The sequence below is a fragment of the Ascidia mentula genome, chromosome 3, assembly GCF_947561715.1.
Source record: "Ascidia mentula chromosome 3, kaAscMent1.1, whole genome shotgun sequence".
Classification (NCBI taxonomy): domain Eukaryota; kingdom Metazoa; phylum Chordata; class Ascidiacea; order Phlebobranchia; family Ascidiidae; genus Ascidia; species Ascidia mentula.
This window is the reverse complement of record NC_138568.1, coordinates 4,488,383-4,513,621: the sequence shown is the minus strand read 5'-3', so window position 1 is coordinate 4,513,621 and position 25,239 is coordinate 4,488,383. Positions and strand designations below refer to the sequence as shown.

Sequence of the window (25,239 nt, the reverse complement as noted above, 5' to 3'; positions counted from 1 at the left end):
CGTTCGATTTATCAAATTTAATGTTACTACTCAATTGGTTGTCACCTAGGAAGTTTATCTACAAGAAATTGAAGACCTGACCCATTTTCATAATCTGAAAAAAATGAAGGCTGTTTGATCCAATACGAAGTTGCTTTAACCACAATTAATAGATGGTATATGAAACCAGGAAAAAGACAGATACCACTGACTGTCAAAGAACATGGACTTCATGGACCATTCATTCCACCTGGATTTTTCCAAGTTTCTTTAAAAAGACGCTGATGATTGGACAATAAGACTTGAGTACTTTGAACATGCCATCAATTTCTTACTGCAAACTGAAAAAGTTGACAGAATGTGTGGTGTCAGGGTTGCCATTTGGCCGGCTTCACGGCCAAATTCCAGAAATTTGGCCGTTTGAGAATCGGCCTGGCCGCGAAAAAATCGTTTGGCCGTAAGGCAGATATTTGGCCGAATTTGGCCGAATTTCACTTGGTACTATATAAATCCAAAAATGCATTGCTGGTTTCAGGTTATCAACAGATTTGTGGGCGATTGTGTTGTCATAAATATGTCTCCGAAAAATTGTTACGTCATAAACTAATCTTGACTGAGTTGGTAAAGAATTATGCTGTAATCGTAATGTTTTAGCAACATAACCGGTTTTGAAACCACTGATAAGCATATAGATAACAGTGTTTTAAACATACAATTTACGAATTTATTTCCGGCTATGTAGTCGTTTTTGTAGAAATCATCAAACTTATGACGTGATTTGGCCGAATTTTGGCCGTAAGAGAAAAAAATGTCAAAAACGTGATTTGGCCGAATTTTGGCCGTAAGAGAAAAAAAAATTGGCCGTCAAGTGTTTTGACCATCTGGCAGCCCTGTGTGGTGTTGGGATTTCGTCCATGAGTTACACAGGATTTATTGTACTAGCTATGGCAACATATCTACGAATCTACCTAATGTTCGCTGTATAGTTTTGCAAAATGCTTTGATGCATGTTAACCATGCAAAATTGTGTTACAAGACTTAGTTTTGACCGGACATGACTGGGAAATATCAAAGATGGGGACCAACGAAGATCTTTCCAAAAATAGCAGAAAATTGTTTCCAATATTTGAATCTTCCTTTTCAATGACGCAGCCTGCCCCTCAAGTCAAGAGTATACAGTTTTATGATAGAAAAGATGTTGCATATTTGTTTATTGTGTGTTTGTCACACAAAAACTGCCTATCTGAACAATACATAAATCGTGCATATAAGTTGCTACGGTTAGCCAAGCATCCCAATTATGAAGGTTTTAGATACCCAGGGGCTGGTCATCGCTTAGAACCACCATACATTCCACATAGAAACATTTTTGTGAGAGGTTATTTTTCAGTTCTGAAAATGATATTGGTTGGGGCGGTCAGTTCCTCACAGCAAGGCTCAGGAACATTCCTGGAAACACCAGATCGACTTTTTGAGAATAAATTTAGGGAAGCGTTCTTACTTGTAATTTTGATTTGTTGTGCTAATTTATTATGTTAAGGACTGGGTTCAAATCACAATTTTATGTCACAAAATTTTAATATTGTATCTTCAAAATCATTGTACAATTAGCACTGTAGTCATGCTTACCTGAATTCCTGTAAACCTTCAAATATGCACTGTTTATTTCAACGTTTATCCATCTGTCTATTGCATCAATAATATAGATCAATGTTATATCTGTGTTTTGTTTTTAGCTGATGCTGGCAATTTGCATTTGTAAATTCCTTTGTGTTTTATTGTACTGTTTCAACATAACTGAAAACATGTCAAATAATTGAAATTATTGCATTTCTTAGAACCATATTTTAACCTAACAACATAGGAATCTTTGTAAATATGGATAATCTACAACCATCGATAATATGTAGTGATATGAAGAGCATGTCTGATGCCCAGGTGTCCATAAAAGTGCGAGGTAAAGTTTCTTAGAGGTATATTTACCTAACCTTTGAAGATTTTTTTCGTGATCAAAATCTCAGAGTATGATCGGAATCTAGAAAATTTTTGATGATTGTGTTTATTTCACATGTTACTCTATAGTAGAAAATAAAGTTGGCCACAATGCATTGCATTTTAAGGGTTGCAACCACAAACTATCTACACAATTCACTCATTCACAAGGCCAGCTACCGAAAATCTGTTTGAATCTCTGTATTTCTATGGAAAAGACTTTCCCGGTTGGGAAATGCCCTTCTTGAACTCCTGCATAACAGAGTAAAATTATATGTAACAATGCAATGGGTCATGCATAGGCGCCAGTGTTTTGGTTGAATGAGCGCAGATGAACAGGCTGTTGCCAGGGCGATTTTCAGCGTGTTTGGGGCAGTTTTACTATGATTTTCAGGTTTATTAGTCAGGTAGTAAATTGGTAGAGGGTGCTGTTGAACATGTAGCTGGAAAACTACCCAAATATTGAGGTAGATTTTGTGGAAAAATGAATCACAGAAAGTATGGTCAATTTGTGATTTTCTGTTAGTGCCGACCCTTGACTAGGAATTCTGGCCAAATTTATAATCGAGATAACTACTTTAACTGCTCCACCGGGGGAATTTTGACCTTCTGTTGGCCATTATTTTGGCCAAAAAAGCAGAAAAAAGTGTAGGTTTGTTTTGTGAAAAAATGAATCACAGAAAGTACCCTCCATTTGCGATTAAGTGAAGCCACCAACCCTCCTCTACACAATTCATTAAGAATTAGATGTCTTGTAACTGTCTTGGACCCCCGGGGCTGTTTGTACACCCCCTAGGACTGAAAATTTAGCAGTTAGTCTTTGCAAAAGCCCCCAATGTGCTGTCTTAATGCAGTTGCAATCAATTTTTTTCTGTTCAGCAATAGTAGTCCCCCTTCATGAGTCATCAGACCCGGCAATTGTTTTTGGCAAACAAGAAAAACTTTAACCAGGTGCACAATGACAAATGACTTCTAAAACTCAATTTTTAGGATTTAATTGTGAGATGCGGCCTTAAGGGAAAAATGAGATTTCTAAAATGGCACAATATAGGTCTAATTTTTCCTAAAGTGTGTAGACTTATGTATTTTGAAGAACACAAACTGCTTTGGAAGCTGCTCCAGTCACTCATTGCCACCTAGTGGGCACAAAACCATTTTTTTCTGATTTTTGCACATAAATCCTATGGTCAATTCTTGGGGCGCGGACTATTAACAGGCAAAAAAAAAATTGCATGGCAGGCATGTATTCCTTGCATTACCATTCCACAACGCATTGCAAGTTTAATTTGTGTGAAACTTTGTATGATATGTACCTCTTCCATCAAGGCATTGTGTACACATGCTTTCTCACCTACCGCAGTGTTTTGTCAGTAATCCATGCTTGTCAAAGTCCTGAATTAACTGTAATTAACATTTTGCATGTTCATAACCAATGAAATAACATTATTTTGTAAATTAATCACTATATTTATTGCCACAGAGGGCAGTCGCTGCCATTCAAATGTTGCTTCATACTGAAAAACTGAGACACTTGGACCATCAGGACTGATGCAATTCATCAACACATTGTAGGTCTGTTTTACACTAGCTTGTCTGTAAATAATTTCTAGTGTTGCTGTGCTATTAACTTTTATTAAATACATACTTGGCTTGTGCTTTCAGGCCACTTAATGGCATCACTTTCATCTTGTTTTCATGTTTTTGAGACACGTATGATTTTTTACCATATGCATGTACCTGACTAGCCTTTGGATTTTGGCTAATTACCATTTAATTAGGCATGAGTACCTGCATGTGAGTGGTGCCTTGCAAGTTCTAGGATATTGTGGTGCACGTATATGAATGACTTTCTGTTTTGAAAGCACTTCTTCCCATCCATAACACACACTTGCTTTAAGGCTGTTGACTGGGCCATATACAGCACTCTAGGTGGTGTCACAAAAACAGCCGAAACTCTGGGACCGCTGGTCAACCAGGCATAAAACTTCACATGGTAACCAATGAAGGTCCTGTGTCTTGTATTTAATAGGGAATTTGAGATTCTGGAAAATTGCCCCATATTGAAGGCCGCATCTCTGTATTTCTGCCCTTCTCAAACTCCTGCGTAACAGAGTAAAATTATATGTAACAATGCAATGGGTCATGCATGGGTGCCAGTGTTTTGGTTGAATGAGTGCAGATGAACAGGCTGTTGCCAGGGCGATTTTCAGCGTGTTTGGGGCAGTTTTACTATGGTTTTCAGGGTTATTAGTCAGGTAGTAAATTGGTAGAGGGTGCTGTTGAACATGTAGCTGAAAAACTACCCAAACTGTTTGTACACCCCCTAGGACTGACAATTTAGCAGTTATCCTTTGCAAACCCCCCCAATGTGCTGTCTTAATGCAGTTGCAATCAATTTTTTTTCTATTCAGCAATAGTAGTCCCCCTTTATGAGTCATCAGACCCGGCAATTGTTTTTGGCAAACAAGAGAAACTGTAACCAGGTGCACAATGACAAATGACTTATAAATGAATTAAGAATCTGACGCTCTTCTGGTGGAGAACAACAAATATACACCTTTTGTTTAAAAAAGATTGTATTTTCTGACGTTTCGCCTGTACGTACGACTAGGCTTCTTCAGAGAATAAAACAAACACAGTAGCGAAGCGAACCCACAGGGCAAAGAAATTGAGCGACGAAAAAACAAAAGGGCGTAACAGCTAAAACACAGCGGGGCATAAATCAATGGACAACATCGATCATGGGTCAAACGGCCAAACATGGGAAACAATTCTCTGAAGAAGCCTAGTCGTACGTACAGGCGAAACGTCAGAAAATACAATCTTTTTTAAACAAAAGGTGTATATTTGTTGTTCTCCACTAGAAGAGCGTCAGATTCTTAATTCATTGTGATACCTGGTGGTCAAAACCTATTTTCAGTTTTCTGACTTCTAAATCTCAATTTTTAGGATTTAATTGTGAGATGCGGCCTATAGTAGAAAATAAAGTTGGCTACAATGCATTGCATTTCCAGGGTTGCAACCACAAACCATCTACACACTTCACTCATTCACAAGGCCAGCTACCAAAAATCTGTTTGAATGTGTGGTTCGGTACAAAGCTGATGAAAACGGTATTTGATTCACATTTTACACCTTTGTTATTGCAAGCTCGTAAAACACATTATTTTGTAAATTTATGCAATAATTTTTCCGATGAAAAATATTAACTGAAAATTACAACTAATAGGAAGTATCGAGTTGGATACAAGTGAAGCATTGGGTGGAAACTACATAGGTGTAGAGCCAATGGGGATATTTTGGTCTATGGAACCATCACCTACAAATAAGGTAGCTAATACTTCTTTGTCCATACATGATAGTACCATTAGTAGTATTTTGGCCAAGTGTCCATCAACAGTCACATGAAACCTGGGTAAGTTCTTCATGGGAAAATTGTCTCCTTGCCTGGGCATTGAGTATTGTTGATGCTTTTTAGTTGTTGTATTCAAAGTGTACGGATCAGTGCACTTCTTATTTTGCTCAGAAATGTATATTTTTGCTGCATGCCAGTAAAGGCAACAAAAGTACTTATTTTGCACAGAAACCAAATGCCATGATAATTTTTATACCAACTAAAAATATTACAATAAAGTCTTAATTGTAATTAGGCATTACAACCCAGATCCTAACCAATTAGTACATATAACCACATATTTGTACAGAACACATATGCCAGCTTTGCTAAACTCGATGTCACCACTCCACTAGTGGTGACTGTGGAAGTATATCAATGTGAAATCGATAACACCGTTCAATTACATAAAATGGATGATGGAAACTCCTTAGCGAAGAACAAAGTGGCATCTATTGCAATTAATAGACTGTATATGACACCAGGTACGAGAAGGATACCCTTAACAGTTGAAGAGCATGGTATTCATGGAACGTTATTCATTCCAAGGGGGGAAGGTCCTTTTCCAGGTAATATGTTAATATTTAGCGGAGTTCAACCTTTTCTAATGTATGTGGGTTTATGCCATTACCCAAACATGTTCATTATTTAAACAAATTACCATTTCTGTTTGCAGCTCTTATCACCATGTTTGGCAGTTATCCTGGTACCATGGATTACAAGGCCTCCCTTCTGGCTTCACATGGGTTTGTGTCTTTAGCTCTGGCATTCTTTGGTGTTCCTGGGACTCCAAAATTGTTTTCTGATTCTGATGGTGACAACACAATACGCTTGGAGTATTTTGAGCGAGCTGTGAACTTTTTGCTTGGGACAGAAAAAGTAGAAAAGGCCTGTGGAGTTGGCGTCATGGTCCTTTCTTTCACGGGGTTCATTGGACTTGCTATGGCTACTTATTTGCCGGGTGTTCGATGTGTAATTTGGCAAAATGCCGTTAGCTATGTTACATTTGTAACACTCTTGTATAAGGACAAGATATTTCCCCCATATGAGTGGGATGTGGAGAATGATTCCTTTTCATATAACAAAGCTGTGCCGTATAGATATTTATGTCCTACATTCAACACTTCATTTTCTACAACTGTGCCTCCTTCTGAAGACAGCAACATCAAGTTTTATGAGAGGAAGGATGTCTCCTACATGTTTGTGGCAAGTTTGTCAGATTTGAACACACCCTCTGAAAACTACGCTAATCTTGCACATAAATTATTGCAAGCTGCCAAGCATCCTAGCTATGAAATTTTAAGATACCCAGGAGCAGGCCATTTGCTTGAGCCCCCGTATATCCCACATAACAGGATGTCTGTGGTTAAAGGTACATTTGTCCCAAAAACCCTATTTGATTGGGGTGGCGAAACAGTTGCCCATTGTAAAGCCCAGGAACATGCCTGGAAGCAACAAATTGGATTTCTGAGGAAAAACCTTGGCAAGCGGTCACACTTGTGATATTGCTATGCTATTGTGGGAAGATATTCTTCATGTGCTGTTAGATCCGTTATGTGAAACCCATAAACTCGGAGTGTTATATATTGCAATTGATTTGTTCATCCACTCTTCGTTTTATTGTTGCTCATTGTTTCGAAATCGTCTTTACTACCCTTATACCTATTAACCGACTCAGGTTATTTTTACCATGGCATATATTTTATATATACTTCCTATGCTTTTTTTAAAATTTGTATGAAATTTTATTGTTGTTTCAAAGAGTGTTGAACAATAACAGAGTTAGTTACAGTGATCGAGTTTTACTCGTTTTATTTTGTCGTTACCGAAATGTTTTCGTCACAAAATTGCCACGTCGTGATTAATGTACGATTGCCTAATGCCAATCAGCAAAAGCTTAGTGAATTACGGCAATAAAATGCGGCCAATTCACCGGGCCAGATAGGCAGCTCCAAACCCACCGATAGGACAACGAACTACTGCACATATACTGTACTGACCCAATAATCAACATACGAAACTTCTGCTTCCTCTAATACGTGGTTGTGTGGCGTTATTGCAGCATTGTCTTTTGTATTGTGAGTATTACTGCATGGTTTTACTTAATCCAGAATAAACTATTAATTACAGTACAAACGTGCATTTTGTTTTGGAATTAACATTTGCAGTACGTCTTTCGTTTGTGTATGATTGAATTAACCAACGTAAATCTACATATTTTCCCAAGAGAATAAAAACTCGTGTCCGAACCATCCGAAAAAGCCCAATTGATGAAATAGCAGTAAAAAATTCCTGCGATTTCGGTTATCATATATCGATCATCAGGTTTACTCGTCTCTCAGACAAGCGGAATCTGCCGTAGTGTATTTGTATTTCCAAATGAGTCAGAAGTGTAAGAGTGTATAAGTCTTACAGTCTATGGCATGTTCAATTTGATTCTATATTATCGCTGTAGCAAAACACTGCTATCGTTTCTGAAGCTCAACAAGCTATTCGCCGGCTTGGGATTTATTCCCACAAACCTATCGATAAACTGTTCATTCGGAATAAACCGTTACAGTTCGGAAAGACATTTCGGCCAATAGTCCTTTTGCCTCCCACAGACCCCTTGCGCATGCGCCATCAGGACCATTGTAAGATTGGTAACCGCCCAATCAATGTAAACTAAAAACAAAACTCTTCTTCAGAAACTGGGTTGAACAGTTTTTATATTTCTAAACAAGTTGTCGCGGCAGTGCGGCAGCGAAGGAAAACGGCTGCAGGCGAGCAAAGTTATTGTTCTCCCATAAGTCAGCAGTAAGTGTATGAGCTCCACTGCACCCGCCTGATCCAAACCCACTTATTAAACGATCAAGATAGCTTAAGCAAAATCTTCGGTTCTTAATATATGCTACAGAGAGAAAAAGGTTTACCGCTATTTAACAAAAAGCAGTTATGCTGGTTTTTATTGACAGTTAGGACTTACACAGGTTAAGATTTTGTAATGTTAATATGCGAATAATGATTTCGTTTTGTGTACTGTTGATGGTAATGGATGTCTTTGAGAGTTCGGTTTTGAGACCTAAACCGAGATCTGGACTAATCTGTGAGACCACAAGTTATGATTTATGAAACCAAAAGCCAAGATATGTTTATTTGTGGAAAGAGTCGCAAATATATACGGAGACATCACAGTCGAGGCAGAAACAAAGAGATAATTGCTGCGATTACGCGACAAAGGAGACTTAGAAGAAGTAACGCAAGCGAGTTAACTGGCGAAGGCGTCAGAAAGACGGGGTGTAAATACAAGTGTGCAGCAGTAAGCGGTTTCAAAAGACTAAGTTTAAGCAAAGTATAAAAACGTTACAAAGTATGACAGGTCGAATTCCCTGCGACTGATTGCGTAATCTTGGTGGCACGGGCGGGTGCATTAGGTAATGCAAATCAGTTCGCGTCGTTCTACAGTGTTTGGACTGCAAATATGGCTGATTTTGTTGAAACATTTCTTTCCAGGCGATGCTGTTCAGTAAAATCAGAAAGCATTCTTCGAATAAGAAAGGGCACACAATTAACACACAAAACGAGGCTTCACTCTAAATTGTAAAACATATAGAATTTGACATAGTAGAACACACTATAGTTTCGCAAGCAGATCTCGCGCCTTCTTGACGTTGAACTGGAGAAACTATCAGAAACATAGAAACAGAAACCGCCGAATATGAGCCATGGTTGAACTTTCTGTGTTTACCCAACACTTTTTTCCCCGTGTAAAACTCCCGGCACACCGACATCACCCAAGCGGGATTACCCGGGGGTTGCTTACGTCATCGCGAAGGCACGGGAGATTTTTTTCTTGCAGTCTATATATACGCTTGTGGGCGAGCGCAACAGTGTGTCCTAACTTGTTGTAGTAAGTGTTTATCGTGAAATTTGCATGAAACTTAGTTCTTATTAGTTGGTATTGGTTTGGTGATTGACTCTAAGTTTGCAGTGGACCTAATGTTGCGCAAGTTTGCATAACATTCATTAACTACGTGACATGTTTCTCAGCTTTTTGATAATAAAGATTTTGATTTTATCAGCTGTTTTCGACTGTTACAAACATGACAAGAATCAGCTTACCGCGAATTTCTATTCCAAAGTCAAGTCAGTTCGACGAAAGAATACATGTAACCGTTGAGGGTAAGTTTTTTGATACGTAAAATATGCTGACTATGATCTTTGAATATATGGAACGTTTAAGAAATGGCCTGTAACATCATCAAATGACCGCTTTGGCGCATTTGTATATTGTTTGTAAGTATGTGATGTAACAGATGTCAAAGAACTAACAAACAATACAAAACACATTGCTGTGTATTGCGCCCTTTATTAATACAAAACGAAAAAATTGCCCGGGTAAAGCTATTTTTGCGTACTAGTGTTGTTAAACGATTGGTTTTTGCCACTGCAGCTGAGTTGCAGATGGTTTTGAGTAACCGAAAACGATGGGGCACGTGATGTTTTTCGGCAGGTGCCATTGTTGGGAGTTTCCGCGACAAACAAACCAGTGTATACGATAACTACATGATTCCCTGCTGCTCGGCCTAATAATTATTTACCTGTAGTACTTGGAGAGCGTATTTTAGTTTTTATGACGTTTAGAACCAGTTATGACTAATATTTAAATTTGAATCCTCGATTTGATCATGTTTATGCAAGACGAACTGAGCTAACCAATGAAAAAAATCCTTGCAATGTCACAAAGCCTGCTGGGTATTCATTGTGCTCTTGTCTAAATAAACATGTGCTTGAATGTTTCAGGTTTACCGGCGAACAAGGTTGTGACAATATATGCCGTGGTGAAAATCTCGAAAGACGTCGTGTATGAAAGTTTCGCAATCTACCTGTCTTCTCCGCTAGGTAATAAGACAGATGTTTGCACTGTGTTTTTGTGGCACAAAATTTGCCACGAATTTTTTCCCCTATATATTAAGCACATTGTTTGTTACAGGAACAGCTGATTTGAGTAAAGATTGCTGCCTTGGCGGTTCGTACACCGGTGTGGAACCAATGGGACTGTTTTGGTCCATGGACGGATTTTCTGAAAAAGGAAGGGTATGTTATTACGCTCAGAATTACGTATTTCAGTTTTTCAGACCGTTGTTCAAAACAGACATATGTGCGAAACAGACATTGGTAGCCTTGCCACCGTTGTCACTCGTTTCCCGGTCATGCAAAATAACTGTTTTCCATGAAGCATGGGGCTTCAAACAAACATCAATAATGCACATTTAAAAAATCGATTTCGCATCATGGGCACTTTCTAATACAAGCAATTTCTTATTTCGAAACACAACAAAATATATGATCGGATGCAAAGTTGCAACATCAAGTGACAAAATTGGGGAAATTCGCGGGCTGTAGTTTCAGCCTAACTGCATACCTCCAACACTATTTACGGCGCACACATTTAACGTTGCAAGCGCTTCGCACGGCTCGCATTACCGGAGAATCATCCACACTGACGCGTTGTGTTTGCGCAGGTGTATTGTTTTACCCAGGGGAAATTTTCTCCTGATTAGGGGCTCCTTGGACTCATGTGGTGGTTACGCGTGGGGTCTGGGCATGTTTTAGTCGGTTTCACCAAATACGAAAAACATATTTTTACATTCACCACTGTGTATTCAAAGCGCCGTTTCAGCGCTTACTTATGAAAAAAAGATTAAATTTTGGTTTATCAGGGAGAGGGTATGTTCCCTTTTCACTTTTAGGTGGCGTTTAATGTGGTAAAATGTAAGTTGCACTTAGTGCGAACTGCTGTTATCGGGGAGTGGGGGGGATTGTTTTGACAAAATATAGCGAGGTGCAAAAATAAAGAACACGTGTTTTTAATTGATTTTCGGTCTCTTGGTTTCCGCAAACATCAGTTTACAAAACAGCGGGCTTGCGACTTCGAAGCCGTAGCGTGTTCAAAGGCAAAACTGCGTGTTGCATGGAGGGCGTCGTTCGAGCGCGTCTCCATTGTTTCGTAACAAACCTATAATCGAATTGCATCACATTTGTCACATGTTCTGCTATCAGTGGTTTGGTATTTTAGTTTAAGGGCGTCATTCTTGTGCCCCATGAAATCTGAAATATTCGTTTGCAAAAGAAAACTGCACCTGAAAATGCACTTACACACTTATTGGTGTGCCACAAAAAGCGCTATTGATTAAGGCGGCATGGGGATTGAAACTAATGACACAACTTCCCTTAAAAATACATTCTTTGAAGTTGCATCGTCAGTGCGTTTTAAATAGCCAAGGTTTTTATAAAAACGTAAAATTGGCTGCACTGTGAAAATTTAATGCGAGTTGGTCGGTGGACCAAGTGATTGCCGACTTGACAAAATGTAGGTAGCAGCGTTTTAACATATTGGCTTCCATATATAGTGATCTAGGTAAACATTGCGTGGTTGGATCTCACAACACAACTTTCTGTTTCGCAGGAAGGATTCCGTTTTGCATCAAAAAGTGCGCTCGCTCCCAAGGTGTACGATTTCTATGTCATCGACCGCAAGGTGAACCACATTGAAGATCTGAGGACAATTTTGAAGGAAAACAAAGACCAGTTTGTTGCCGAAGCATCGATACAACGGTGCTTCATGGCTAGCGGCGTCCGGAGGATCGAAGTGCGCGAGCAGGGGTTGCACGGTGTCTTGTTCCTACCCCCCGGTGACGGCCCTTTCCCAGGTTTGTAGAAAAACTCGGCAATAACTGTTTCGGTTTCGGGGGCTTGAGTGGGATAATGTGTAATGATACGTGTTGAAAATTCAAAAGGTTTTGGTGCAAAATACTTTTTCTTGAATATATGAAAGTTAAACGGAAGGTGACCATTATTCCTAAAATTCGCATGCGCATATAACAGATGCAAATATATAGCTTTTTATCCTCAAGCATACTCAAAAGCAAATTCTGTAAATAAAATGACGTTCACATGTTTACCACGTTTGTATTTAGGTTCGTATAAAGTTGCGAAGTGCGCACTCAATCTAAAAACTACTTTTAACCTTCAAAATCCCCCCTGTATTCAAATGCGCAGTTAACAAATTGATCCAGGTTTAAATTTAAACTTTAGGTTTACCCTGGGGATTTCTCAAGTCAAATATATAAAAATTACGCCTGCAAAAATTTGCAGAAATAAAATTTTCTGTGGAAACTCCGCCATCGAACTCAATCTGTCAAAACCTGCTATTGTCACGCGAACATTGTGTAGACACACCCAGCGATGCGTAGCTGGCCGTGGGTAATTTTGGTGTGCTGGTCCGGTGCGGTTGATGCGCAAAGCTCAGTTCTCGCTTGGTTTGCAAAAACGGCCCTTTTTGAAGGTTTTTTTTGGAGAACAATGCACGCCGTTTAAATTCCACGTCAAAAGTTTGATGGTTTTTGTTTTACTTAGTCAACCGAATTTCAGCTGTTCACACCGAGTCACAAACAACAAGGCATGAAAATGCCGTTAAAAACTGTTTTTTCACACACTACATGAGCCATGATTGCAGCCCACACTATTGCAAGTGAAATACTGAATTTTATTGCGTGTATGTGGGTCTGAAGTATATCGATTGCGTTTATGGTTACACCAAATATTGCAAACGTTAAAAAAATGTATTGACGTAACTTTTTTCGCCTTTGGATGCAAATAAATGAAGTCCAGTTAAATAAACACGGACGTATAAACAATTAACTATTCCGTATTTAAATTCACCTCCGCGTTAAATCTAAACAAAACGCACCAATGGAGCCGTGAGAAAAAGGGCCCAAGTTTTATTTTGGGTTCCAACGTCGTGCATTTCCGTGCCAGCTTTTGTATTTTGTTACAACGCCGCGAAATTTCAAGTTTTGAAATATTATCCCTTACCACTCAACACTTTCACCTCTTCCTACACAATGGATGACGGACGACTGACACACAAGTTCGTGCGGCAACGGCGGCTTGTTCACCCATCCGGTGTGTGACTTAAACGACCGCAAATGCATGCCGATGCCATGGGGTTTTGTTGCGGTATTTTCATAACCGATGACGGATGCAAGGCTTGTGAAAGTCGCGTGTTTGCAACAACCACAATTGATTTTCATCGATTTCTGCGAAAAAAAGATACACTGCCATGGACAGACTTTGTTTCTTTGCCATGTTGTGATAACCTGGGCAATAACGAGAACGTCTTTCTTTTTGCAGGAATCATTAACCTATTTGGCGGCTACCCGGGGGTCTTGGAGTTCAAGAGCGCTCTTCACGCCTCACACGGCTTCGCATCCCTAACCCTCGCCTACTACGGCTTGGAGGGGCTACCGAAGGACTTCACAAGTACATTGGATCTTGCCTATTTCGAGAAAGGCGTCCAATTCCTGAAGAAACATCCGTATGTAAATGGTGACCTTGGAATTGGCTTGGTCGGGATGTGCAAAGGGGCACAAATCGCTCTGGCGATGGCCAGCTGCCTCGAAGACATTCGCTGTTTGGTGTGGCTCAGCTGTACTATCAACGCCGTGTGCGGTAGTATTTCATACAAGGACATGTACTGGCCACAGATGCCTTTGAAGAAAAACGTCACGTTGCCCGAAAACGAACCTATAGAAATCAAAAGCTTTTACGACATCCCAGAGCCTGGAACATTACTGGATTCATGCGATGGAGTATTTCCATTCTACGAACGCCGCGACGTGTCGTTTCTGTTCATGGCTGGAGGAGATGACAGATGCGCGGGAGCCTCCGCCAGTGCAGTGGAAGCCGACATCCTATTAGAGCGATTTGGGCATCCGGACTACGACGTCGTGCACTACGAACGGGCCGGGCACATGCTGGAGCCCCCCTTTGCACCGCACTGCGACATACTCTTTCAACCTGGACTCACATTCGACTTTCTAATCAGGTGCGGCGGTGAGAAGGTGGCCCACTGCAAGGCGCAGGAAGATTGCTGGCACAAGCAGTTGTCGTTTTTGAAGACCCGCATGCAGTGAATAGTTTCGTAAAATGTTGCTTTGCGCAAATTGCCGTTGGAGCGGTTGCGAAAACTTTGTTGCCTTTTATTTCGTCACTTTTAACAAAACCTCATTCCGGTGTTGATATGTTGTAAAACTCGCTTCGTTTGTGTTGTAAAAAGTACTGTTTACCTTTCTGTACAATAAAAACAAAGAAAATCCCAAGGCAAAAACCAATAAGTTAAACTAAAGTTGAAAGCATGAAGGCAGACAAAAATTATAACATAAAACGATGAGTATAACATGCAATGACGTAAAAATTTTCAGCTATGACGCAATCGGTATATATGAGAACTTGTGATTGGGGAAGTTTTCGTACCAGCTATTGGAATTATTTGAAGCATGAAATTATAAATAAGAAGTTCGTATAAAAAAAACTCAGCCTTTGTTATGCCCAAGTCAATAATACAGTTATTTTCCTTGTAAATACGACAAAACAAATTCTGGTGACACAGCTTATTGTCCTATGCACATGCTTACGCAATATCGTCCAATGATTACGCATGAATTTTTGCAATTGAAATCCAAACCTTTCTAACCCCAGGTATTACGGTAGCCCAACCTACCCACTTGGATTGTTTTTGATAAAAATATAGTCAATATGATGAACCATTAAAATGGGGGGAAATGTCAATTCTCAAATGGTACCTTCGAAATTCAAACAACTAGGATAATTATTAATATGTAGTTGAACACCTTCCACTTCAAGCAACAGTGCTTGTAATCGTGCATTTTCGTTTTCTGCCAATGGTATGGAATTATGTAGCCACAGCGAAAGGACGAACCTTCGAACAAAACTCTGACGTCATCAAATGGTTTCGGTTCAGATATGTGTTCACACATGCTTAATAAATACAAATTAACGGTATTTCCGTAAAATCTCGCGATAAAACAAAAAATATTGTGCCGCCGCGGATTGTTTCTGCTGTTATTCTCTCGAATTTCCCAGCCGAATAAAGTGATGACTAAGCTGTCTTTTGTGCTGAGAAAGGTTATGTAGGGGAAGAAGAACCATTTCTATATTTAGAGTAAAGATAGTCGAGCAAAACGCTAACTCATGCCTGTAAAATTAAAGCAGTGTCCATTACATGATTAAAAGGCTGTTGTCTGTGTGCATATTAATACGCACGTGCTTCGTTACCCAAAGCTTAAGAGTTGTGTGTTTTTTAATATCGAGCCGTGAAGGAAGTGAATAAACATGCCAAAAGACCTCGACCAAAAAGGAGTTGTATTTACCGATGATGAACTTGTAAATTTAAGTGTCCGAGAACTCAACCGACATTTAAGATGTCTCTCTCCGGAGGTGAAATAATGTGTTACAACTGATATCAGAAAGATAATTTTAGTTAAAATTGTTCTTTTGTTTTTAGGAAAGCAGAAGGTTAAAGCAGCGTAGAAGAACTCTTAAAAATCGTGGATATGCAGCATCGTGTAGAATAAAGCGTCTAACACAAAAAGATGAGTTGGATATTGAAAGAGTGCAGCTTCAAAATGAGGTAGTTTGGTGGTGTGTTTAGATATTTATGAGTTTTCTTTAAAATTTTGTTTTTTGTAAGGTTGATAGAATCACACAAGAAAATCAACGGATGAAGCTTGAACTGGAGGCCTTCCAAAAGAAATTTAATGACTTGGAACAGTTTGCGAAAAGCATTGGAAAAGGATCAACTGGAACTGGAGTAAGAAACTGTTTAAAAAGACTGTTATTTCTGTGCATAATGTGCCTCTGTTTACTATATCACCAACTGTTTTTAGGAAGTTTCATTACCTCTAAAGGTAGTTTCCTCTTCAACAGTGGATTATTCTAAAAACGGAACCTCGAAACAGGATAGAGAAACTTTAGTTGAAAGCCCAATGTCAGGGTGACACAAGCAATACTCCACCATCATTGTACCAAAAATTTGTAAATACTTTTTTCTGTACACTTCCCTGCAGTGCTTGCGTACTTGCCACTTCTTGTAACTGTATTTTCGCATCGCACATGCAATAAGTTTTGTTTATTTGTAAAAGTCTCCATAAAAAGCAAACCTAAAAGCACTTGCAACACTGATACACTTCTTATGGTAAAAAATGGCACAATAACATTTGAGGTATACATACTATACCACTGCATTCCTACGCCTGGCACTTTTTCTTCCCAAGGCGTGGTTGTATTCGAATTTGTTGTCCGTCCTGGACCACTAGTGATTTCGTATTTTTATAAATTAGGGTGGTACATAATTCAAACTTAAATAGTACCTGGTTTGCATTTGACAAGAGCTTGTGTTTTTGGAAGACTTATGTAGCCATCCATTGACTTGTGATGAGTGTTCAATGTGCTTTTGCTAATAACAAAACTTTTTTTTACACTTGTACCGATGAATATAGACCTGTTAATTATTTGACCAGCATGTGCACATGAAATAAACCATTTAGTTTTATGTGTATTATCAACGGAAAAAACCTACCTTGAAAAAGTTGATTTTCTTTTTCTTAGTTTGTTGGCCCTAAGAACTACAATGTTTACTAAATAGAAATTACAAATAACATACATACAAACAACCTCTTGGATTTGTGCGGAAGGCTACATTTGGCTCCTTTGGCACACGATCCTTTGTTGTAAAACTCCGGACAAACACGGATGTGTTTTTGCTTACACTTCAAAAATACATAGGGTGAGAAAGGAAATTATGTGTGTGCAAGTCTATATGTTCACCAAAGACTTAAAAATATAAATGCCTAACTGACATTCTCAGCTTTTTGGCAGTATCCGGTGGTGGCGAAAGCAGTGCAAACATCTGCACTGTGACCAACAAATACATGCAGATACGGACATTCCTTGGCACTGCATTTTCCTTGCATGAAGAAAGTACAAACTGGCACCTGGTTGAAGTATTACGTTCAGTGCTTTGAGGTGTAAGCTAAATCGTGATTTACCAACCTTTTTCTTTGAAATTTTGTGTGAAAACAGGCAGGATGTGTCTCTGCAAGTCCCACGAAGAAACCTTGAAGACAAAAATGACTGTGTCAACCAAATTATCAATATATATAAACTTATTGCCATGCATTCTGTGACCAAAAACAGCTAGTGCTTCCATAAAACTAGCATTAAAAGAGAGCTGTGTGCTAAAAAGGTTTGGAACCACTGACTTGAGGCATATACAGTTTTATACCCATAATGCGTACCTTGTACAAACAGCAACTCTAGCTGGATCATGAACATATTGACACTTGTCACCCCTGTTACACTTTCCAAACCTAGAAGAGACATATTTTAAAACACACCTATAACCACTATAAAACATCATATTAAAAGAACTATATGAGGAAACACATCATACCTGTTGTAGAACAAGCAAAAGACTTTGCGTAGTTTGTGGCGATTTTTGTGTCGAACTGCATGAAGGCTCTTTTGCAAAACTTGACTGAAACAACAGATTCCATATTAGTTCGTGAAGAAATTATAAATAAACAATTCCTACCTGGCCAGTTTCTGTTTGGTTGAGTAGAAATATTGTTGTTTTATGTGGAAGCTGTTTTCTTTACCTGATAAATATTACGATATTTTAAAAAATATCTGCACAAACATACATTGTTTTTATCAACAGACAATAATAAAAAAATTTTGACAATGAACAGCTTTTTAGTTCAACAGTTTTTTTGCTCAATTACTTACGTGTGGTTTGTTTTCTTTTGAGGACAATGTTGCCTGATCGTGGATTGCGTGTTTGAGTTTGCACTTTGTGACTGAGTTCAAGTTTGTATCTTGATCTGCACAAGATGTTGTCTTTTACAATACCAAGCTCAGCATTTTGCGTGTGTTATATTTGTTAAAAACAAAAATGATTGTTAAATACGACCAATACATACCTTTTGTAACGCAGACTAGAACTGTAAGCATCCTGCGGAAAAATAAATGTGTTAAAAAAAAATAGCTTATTAATTGTATGTAATGAGTAGAAATTGTAATCAGTATTGTAGAAAAGTAGCAATACAACAGTTGAAATTTACCCGATAATGATTTGGACGATAGTGACTCCTGACTGGAGAAGATTTAGCATGATGAGGTGATAGTGCAGAGGATGAATTTCTGATTACTTTGTAAGGGTTTTTACTGACATTTGCACTTTTCAATAATCTGCAGACAAACAACAACAAAATTTAGTGACCTGCAGAACCAAGTATATGTCTAAAAAAACAGAAATCCAGTAATTTTATACACATGCCAAAAGAGTTCTGGTATATACATTAAAATGGATATACTCCCAGTAAGTTTTTAAAAAAATTGCAGTGTATTTGATTATTTTATTTCATCCTGTGAATAATCCTTACTTTGGTTTAGAACGCACTCTTCTCAACCTGTATTTCCCCATAATTTCTTTAACCATAACTGTTGTATTGGCCGTAGAAGTTTGCCATTGTTTTGCCTTTGACTCACTACTCCTTCTCCTGAAAATACAAAGAGCAATCACAATATGTAGTACACAAAGCCTATACCAGTGTTTCTCAAAATTTTTATCCCTGGAGAACCTGGTGATTTGAAAACGCTCTTGCAATCGGCAAGAAATTATGACAAATTTATTTTACATTCTTGAAAGGACAACACCAATGTGATGGAGGAGTTTGATGCAATAACAACAGTTTCTCGAACATTATTTTGCACTCGAAATATAAAATATAACTTCATATAAATTCAACCTCATATCATATGTCACATAACAGTGGTGGCGGGTGGCTACTGAATTTTTTCACTTGAAAAAACCACAGGCATATAGCATTATAAAATGAATATTGTTAAGACATACCTTCTCCAAACATGTTTACTTCTTATAGCGCTGCAAGTGCGAGTTACTTCCTTTGAATGTCCATTTGCTTGCAAGGTTTTGTTGCTAGACCATGTATAGCGGTCGGACTCATTTTTGGAAGCAGAGTGGGAAGAGAAATCTTTGTGGAAAGTTTTCTTTTTTACTGGAGTATGGGAGGTAGATAGATTCTCCGATTTGTGTTTTCTGGTACAACTTTGTACCTCCACATCATGCATAGAATTGTTGGCAGAGGAAGAAGCGCATTCAGGCTTTGGTTTCCACTTGTACTTAGAAGCATTGTGTCCGTTGGCTGTGTGTTTATTGGGAGTCCTTTGATTGTATGACAGTGAGGCTTTCGGGCTTGGATGGATCTTTATAAAAAAATGTTATTATGTTTTTTTTTTCTGTTCTGCTCAAATAAAGGGATAAATAAATTAGAAACAAGCAGCTCTAAGACAATACAGTATCATTAAGGTTATAAAGGAGACAACATGTGCACCTTTTAGACAAATCGCCAACTACTTTGGTCCTACACATCTCATATATTACCTTTCGTGTGGATGTCAGTGATGCTTCATTCGATGCATTAAATTTCCTAAGGGCAATAACAACAGTTAGTACTTTTGGAATGTGTTGAATATACCTAACAGCCCAATTGGAAAAAATGCTGTGTTTTACGAAAACTTACCAATAATCCATGCAAAAAAATCAGCAAAATGCTAATTACTACCACACAAAAAAAAGTTTGCCATTCCTGGCAATTTACTGTGGGTATAAAGTTCTCTAAGTTGTAAATTACAATCTGGGGCCTTCGGGTTTTACTACTTAAAAAGACAGTCAAGTGTCATAGTTCGATGTTTAAGGAAGGGAATGAACACACCAATTGTTTTGTCTGTATATGAGTAAACCAACGTTACCTGTTGCTGTTGCCTCCTGTCCATTTAAATGTTTTCGACTGGCGACTATACTTTTGGGCTTTGGCGAGCTGGGTCTGTTTGTGTGTTGTTATTAAATCTGGAAAATAATGTCAAGCTGTTGTGTACCCACCATTTCAACAGTTGCTTTATTAGTTTATTAAATACAACTTACTTGACCAGTATGCAATTTCCGCTTTTAACCTGCTAGATTCGTCCATAATCCAAATGTAAACTTTAACACAACTACATTACTAATATCTATAGGTACTTATGAGTTCAGTCAGAATTTGAAAAACAAAACCAATCCACTTTTTTGTTTATGTTGCACTTTGCTCATGTTATGACGTAAACATCACGATCAGTGTACCACCTACACAACAAGTATTATTCATTATTACGTCACTAGACCAAAAAAATACCCATTTGCCATAGAAAACAAAATAATAAATTAACACATTTTTCAAACCGCAACGTGATCAAAATATTGCGATATTTTTGTACAGCACTTTGTAATGTGTAACAATAAAGTTAATTTTATACTATTCCTCAATGAAGTGGGGTTTTGAAATCTGTAGTACATTTGTGTGGACTTGTGTCACACCACACTTGCACTGACAGCATTTCTAGGTCGTGGCTGCTTTATTAGAATATGCGCCTCGCCGTAAACCCGTGAAAAAGTTGTTCTTTCATACAACCTGCCTCGAAGGCAATACGCAACTGTAAATAACTCTAATTGTCTCAGAGATATTTAGCAGTGTCTCGATAGCGCTAGCCCGGATAAGTCTCTTGGGTTGTAATAATTTCTTCTACCTTATCTTGCGAAGTGATCAGACCTTAGAAAATTCTTCGAATAATGATTGTAATGAAATCTGTTAACTGTTTAGAATAGTAGCCTTTTAAGCTCTCCCTACTGAGAGCTGGTTGTATAAGGCCTAAATAATGTGGGCGTGGTATAATGAATCGCTTAAAACAATATAATGCAAGAAGTATGGTACAGGATAAGATCAGCAAGGACACATCTAGATTACATATAAACCGGATATAAATGATTTACATGTGCGAAAGGTGAATGGTTCTCCGAATCACTGTTGAACACATTCTGGAGGAACACTAACGGAAGTCGATCGCTCGTGTGATCTCTGAAAAGCATTTGAATGGTTAGTTTAATACAAGAATAAAGATGTATGTGAGAATATTTTATATGATGAACAGGATGTTGAATGAATCACTTTACTCTAGAACATTCGATGGATGGATCATTTGGTTCACATTATGAGGCTATGTTTACACGTGGGTCGGAAGTTGCGAAATATCCAATGCATACGGTAACGGGGCTTGCAAATGCTTGTGTAATGCTGCAAAAGAAATGGATTATGCAATAGCCTACTTGTACAATGCTGCACACAAGACATTACGCAATACAACTACTGGTTTCTGTGACGTTTTTTAAACAATGAAATCATTAAACTAAAAACTTTCTTTTCTAATAAAAGTAAAATTATTTCCTGAGTATCAGTGGTGCCTTTTTTCCTAGAACAAAGGGTGATAAACCCATACATTCACATGCTAGCTGGCTTAACACTGTAAAACCCTACAACGTTTATTTAATTATCTGAAGAGAATATGATTAAAATATACTTCTAGGTCTCCTATAGGCGCCTGGGGAAAATAATATTTTCTTAATGCTATATCATGGATGTGTTGCCCGGGATAAAATTTTCACTTGCACATTTTCGTTTGTCGTGATCACTGAAAATTCGATGAAAATGTGGATGATGTAACAAGAAGCAAAATTTTTACAAATAAGGACACTTCCCACCAATCCGCCATTTAAAGATACAAGAAATGCACAAATAAGACAATTCAGTTTTAAATCTCGGAAGACTTATCCGGATGGTGGCGGCATGGATTAATTTGACTTCGGATCAAGCGCCCGACCTGTTTTTAGGCTGTGGAGAAAACCTGATCGAGATTCGTGGCCAGGATGTCCTGGGTTCAAATCCCGTCGAGTAAAAAAAATAAAATAAAAATAAAAAAAAGGTTCTATGTTTGGTTTAAACAAAATGTTTATTTCAATTAGTGCTATTGAGAATATCTGCCAGAAGTCGGAGTGGCTACTTGACCTTTTGATGATAATTGTGTTACACGCATAAAAACAAAAAACAATTTGCGAAAAACAGATATCTCAATCAAAACTAAACATCATTGGTTTCGATGCAATTTTACTATGCAGTGTTCGAAACAACGATTATAAAAACAGCTGAGTTTTGTTGAGAAAAACATATTCGCCTGAAAAGGCATCATTAGTGTTTTCAACTGCCACAAGTGGAAACAGAAACAGAAACAAGATCAAAATCAAAAGTATTTTGCGCAAAAAGCAAAACTACGCAGATGAACAATATACAACAGAATAAAATGGTATGGGCACCGATAAAACCATAAAGATTATCGATTCAGGCGCCCAAGTGAAGGCGATTTCCTCGAGGAGAATCACCGTCTGCCGTAGGATCGCAGCCAGTCGCACTGGAAAGTGATGGGTTGCGACAAGCCGCATATGACGTTAGTTAAATGACTTTGAATTCGACCTGTTACGAGATTTAACTTTGCAAGCAATGTTTTTTATATCACACCGGAATTTGAACCCAAAATGTCCTGGCCACAAGTCCCGATCAGGCTTTCATCTTGGTATACGGGTCGAGCGATTGACCGATTGTCTTTCGTCAGGGTGTATATGACGGCGGCATATGCACACAGAGAAGTAAACTTTTTCCGTTAGATGTCGCTGCTGTTCTAAAATCATCAGACCCGTACATTTTTCAAAATACCCAATCTTTCGCCTGTTCATATAGTATTTTCGAACACGCCGTTTCTATTATATATCGTATTTTTCAACGTTTTCGTTTAGTCAAGTTATTGACATCATCATAAAACAACTCATTTTTTGGTGCTGTGTTTTGGTTTTGGGCGTTCAGCGTCAAATAAATAATGCCTGAATGACTTTAGAGATTGTTACGGCGCAAAGCGGAAAAAGAAATGGTTAGTTTGTACAACAGTGCAGCGGCCTTTATTGGACATTGCCACCAAAACTGTTCCTCTTCATCTGCCCTGATGCAATATCGCAGTCATGGGTGTTGAGAAAAGGCGGATGGAATAAAAATACAAGACGTGTTTATATTTAACTCAACCCGCTTCATAGAAACAAAACATCAACACGACAATAAAGCAGGGAGAGTGTGAAATGCATTAAATCCAGCGCGACAAAGAAACGTCGTCCCTTCGAGTCTCTTGCTACCAATGGGAGAAAAGCCTTCTGCTGACGCTTTGCCAGCGGGAATAGCTCCTGGCGCATGAGCAATAGTTTGATTCATGAGTTCATTTCATGCAGTTGTTTACAGCGAGACCGTCAGTTCTCTTTAGGCTCTAAGCAGCAGGACGCTGAGCGCTAATCTTTCCGTTTGTATAATCAACCCCAAAGCCCTTTTAACGCATGTTTAATAAAGTGCTATGATGATACGAATACGTGCTTTTTTGGGGAACGTGCAAATAATGATCGCTTGGTTTTGTAACTTCCGTGCAAATATCACAGTCCTTTTTACAATTGGATTTCGCAGAAATTTAGACAAATTTACGTCTGTTGATTATTAACTTCCACAAAAAATGCGTGTCAAATATGTGCAAGCAGCAGGACCCAAATCGTTGTTCGTTAAGTTTTGTAATTTCAAGCGTCATTTGCCGGAAAACGAGTCAAAAATTACCCAAGAGTTGGTTCGTGCGGTCGAGCGTGTGCGCTGTGACGCAACCTTCCATTGAAATCGGACGAAACGCCTTTCCACACTTCCTTGTGTCGCAAGTGCCGATTGAAACCACATAGGTACCGGTCACAAGTTGATTTCCCGTCCGGTGAAATCAACAAAACTGCGATCACAAGGGCGAACGGGACAAAAAGTGGGTCTGGTCGGCAGAGGTTTCGGCTACTGCGGTGCCCACAGCTACACGGATTGCTCGACGAGTCGACTTGTTCCAGTTGGGCGAGTCTACAATAATTAACGATCGTTGGCTTCTTGGAAGATCGCCAAACATGCTGACATCGAATTCAGATTGAATAATAAATCAAAAAACGAAAGGGCGTTAAGGGGCGCGGGGGCAAATGTTGCAATATAGACACTTTTTGTCGGGCTTGCAATTTCCCAACTGACGGAATTAATCAATTGCGAAGCAACGGACTGATTCAACTTTTCGAAGCACGTATTTTCCAATGTAGATATCTCCAATAGACCACGAAGATTGCAATGAGCCAATTCCGTGGCATTTATCTGTCAGTCCCACCTTTTGCAAACCAGTCGTGTTTGACGCGATCGGCGACGTTCAACTGTAAGGACAGGTTTTCTTTACGGTAAACACGGTCTGCTTGAACAAGTACAGGCGTTAATGAACAGCCCGTTGGAGCTACAATGGACCCATAGTTGGTCCGAAATGTCGCAATAACCGCAAACGCGGGTAGAGCAAGCAATCTCTGTCGCAGGTTTCTTGGTGAAGTATATTCCCACTCTTTCAACCGCAGTAATACTAAACAAAGGCGCGGCGTACTTCATATAATCATGCACCGCGTGGGCTTTTGCTTGTTTGAACAAACCGGGGTTAAAGTTGTTTCTTCGCCATTTGGTTCTGCCAATAGCATAGGTGAAAAGTTGTAGTTCGATCATTATTTTGAGCAATGGAATCGGGAGTGTATTACGGGTTTGGGCAAAGAGTGAGCCCAGGGTGCGAGCGGCCTACACACAAAAGACAGGTAGAGAAAGAGAGAGATGACAAACATTGTGTTGCGCCAGAGAAAACAAAGCGGAAAAGAGAAAAAGGAGTGAAAGAGAAAAGGAAAAGGGGGAGAAAGACTCGGACAGCCGCGGGGGAGACAAGAAACAGTTGAGGCTTAACGCGGGCTGCTTGCGGAAGGAGAAAGGCCGAGGCGTCGATCAGCTCCAGGAACGGTCAGCTGATTCTGACTTGTTTATCAAAGCGCCTTTCTTTTCGTCGCGATTCAGGCCCTTCCCGTTCCCATTGGCCGAGAGAGCCGGCTTTCTCTGTTTGCGCGGCGAATAAAATCGAGGCTTCGCCGCATTGAGTGCCACACAGTCAGCTGTTTGCTCAAGCCGGCGGAGCTTGTATTGATAACCGCGCCCGAGACCTAGACCTGCCTTAAG

General features: G+C 39.1%; 4 protein-coding genes across 7 annotated transcripts; 3 read left to right on the top strand and 1 right to left on the bottom strand.

Annotated features, from left to right (window-relative positions):
- The first annotated feature begins 543 nt into the window (after nt 1-543).
- On the top strand, nt 544-7,488 carry LOC145894029 (acyl-coenzyme A thioesterase 1-like). Of its 4 annotated transcripts, none has more exons than XM_082982464.1 (6): nt 1,821-1,936; nt 3,452-3,539; nt 4,986-5,084; nt 5,201-5,301; nt 5,676-5,934; nt 6,042-7,488. In XM_082982464.1, exons 4-6 carry the CDS (start codon nt 5,260-5,262, stop codon nt 6,866-6,868), a joined length of 1,128 nt encoding a protein of 375 aa, XP_082838590.1. In that variant the 5' UTR covers nt 1,821-1,936; nt 3,452-3,539; nt 4,986-5,084; nt 5,201-5,259; the 3' UTR covers nt 6,869-7,488. The 4 variants fall into 4 exon arrangements, with proteins under 4 accessions (XP_082838588.1, XP_082838590.1, XP_082838589.1 ...); XM_082982463.1 differs by having other exon boundaries at nt 3,452-3,543; XM_082982465.1 differs by having other exon boundaries at nt 1,860-1,936; nt 2,100-3,543.
- A 1,763-nt stretch (nt 7,489-9,251) lies between these two features.
- LOC145894101 (bile acid-CoA:amino acid N-acyltransferase-like) lies at nt 9,252-14,502 on the top strand. Its single transcript, XM_082982560.1, has 5 exons — nt 9,252-9,526; nt 10,148-10,246; nt 10,338-10,441; nt 11,814-12,057; nt 13,541-14,502. Exons 1-5 carry the CDS (start codon nt 9,448-9,450, stop codon nt 14,320-14,322), a joined length of 1,308 nt encoding a protein of 435 aa, XP_082838686.1. The 5' UTR covers nt 9,252-9,447; the 3' UTR covers nt 14,323-14,502.
- An 848-nt stretch (nt 14,503-15,350) lies between these two features.
- On the top strand, nt 15,351-16,760 carry LOC145894034 (transcription factor MafK-like). The gene is made up of 4 exons (XM_082982470.1): nt 15,351-15,646; nt 15,714-15,839; nt 15,900-16,019; nt 16,096-16,760. Exons 1-4 carry the CDS (start codon nt 15,542-15,544, stop codon nt 16,204-16,206), a joined length of 462 nt encoding a protein of 153 aa, XP_082838596.1. The 5' UTR covers nt 15,351-15,541; the 3' UTR covers nt 16,207-16,760.
- On the bottom strand, nt 16,381-20,407 carry LOC145894033 (uncharacterized). Its single transcript, XM_082982468.1, has 17 exons — nt 20,214-20,407; nt 20,042-20,138; nt 19,674-19,719; nt 19,125-19,495; nt 18,652-18,768; nt 18,331-18,457; nt 18,190-18,221; nt 17,996-18,090; nt 17,802-17,865; nt 17,661-17,744; nt 17,506-17,577; nt 17,261-17,324; nt 17,068-17,202; nt 16,883-16,977; nt 16,788-16,826; nt 16,579-16,664; nt 16,381-16,520 (listed from the first exon to the last, which is right to left on the bottom strand). The coding sequence occupies exons 1-17, from the start codon at nt 20,257-20,259 to the stop codon at nt 16,456-16,458; spliced, it is 1,635 nt and encodes a 544-aa protein (XP_082838594.1). The 5' UTR covers nt 20,260-20,407; the 3' UTR covers nt 16,381-16,455.
- Nucleotides 20,408-25,239: the final 4,832 nt, after the last annotated feature.

Bases quoted from the DNA above. Each gene is read 5' to 3' on its own strand.
- LOC145894029 (XM_082982462.1), top strand. From the start codon at position 1,858: ATGGATAATCTACAACCATCGATAATATGTAGTGATATGAAGAGCATG. The intron at 1,937-4,985 runs GTAAAGTTTCTT...TTGCATTTCCAG, and splicing joins GGTGTCCATAAAAGTGCGAG to GGTTGCAACCACAAACCATC. The intron at 5,935-6,041 runs GTAATATGTTAA...TTCTGTTTGCAG, and splicing joins GGGGGAAGGTCCTTTTCCAG to CTCTTATCACCATGTTTGGC.
- LOC145894101 (XM_082982560.1), top strand. From the start codon at position 9,448: ATGACAAGAATCAGCTTACCGCGAATTTCTATTCCAAAGTCAAGTCAG. The intron at 9,527-10,147 runs GTAAGTTTTTTG...TGAATGTTTCAG, and splicing joins AATACATGTAACCGTTGAGG to GTTTACCGGCGAACAAGGTT. The intron at 10,247-10,337 runs GTAATAAGACAG...TGTTTGTTACAG, and splicing joins CTACCTGTCTTCTCCGCTAG to GAACAGCTGATTTGAGTAAA.
- LOC145894034 (XM_082982470.1), top strand. From the start codon at position 15,542: ATGCCAAAAGACCTCGACCAAAAAGGAGTTGTATTTACCGATGATGAA. The intron at 15,840-15,899 runs GTAGTTTGGTGG...GTTTTTTGTAAG, and splicing joins GAGTGCAGCTTCAAAATGAG to GTTGATAGAATCACACAAGA. The intron at 16,020-16,095 runs GTAAGAAACTGT...AACTGTTTTTAG, and splicing joins AAGGATCAACTGGAACTGGA to GAAGTTTCATTACCTCTAAA.
- LOC145894033 (XM_082982468.1), bottom strand. From the start codon at position 20,259: ATGGACGAATCTAGCAGGTTAAAAGCGGAAATTGCATACTGGTCAA. The intron at 19,496-19,673 runs GTAATATATGAG...TTTTTTATAAAG, and splicing joins CACTGACATCCACACGAAAG to ATCCATCCAAGCCCGAAAGC. The intron at 17,325-17,505 runs GTACGCATTATG...TTTGTCTTCAAG, and splicing joins AGAGTTGCTGTTTGTACAAG to GTTTCTTCGTGGGACTTGCA.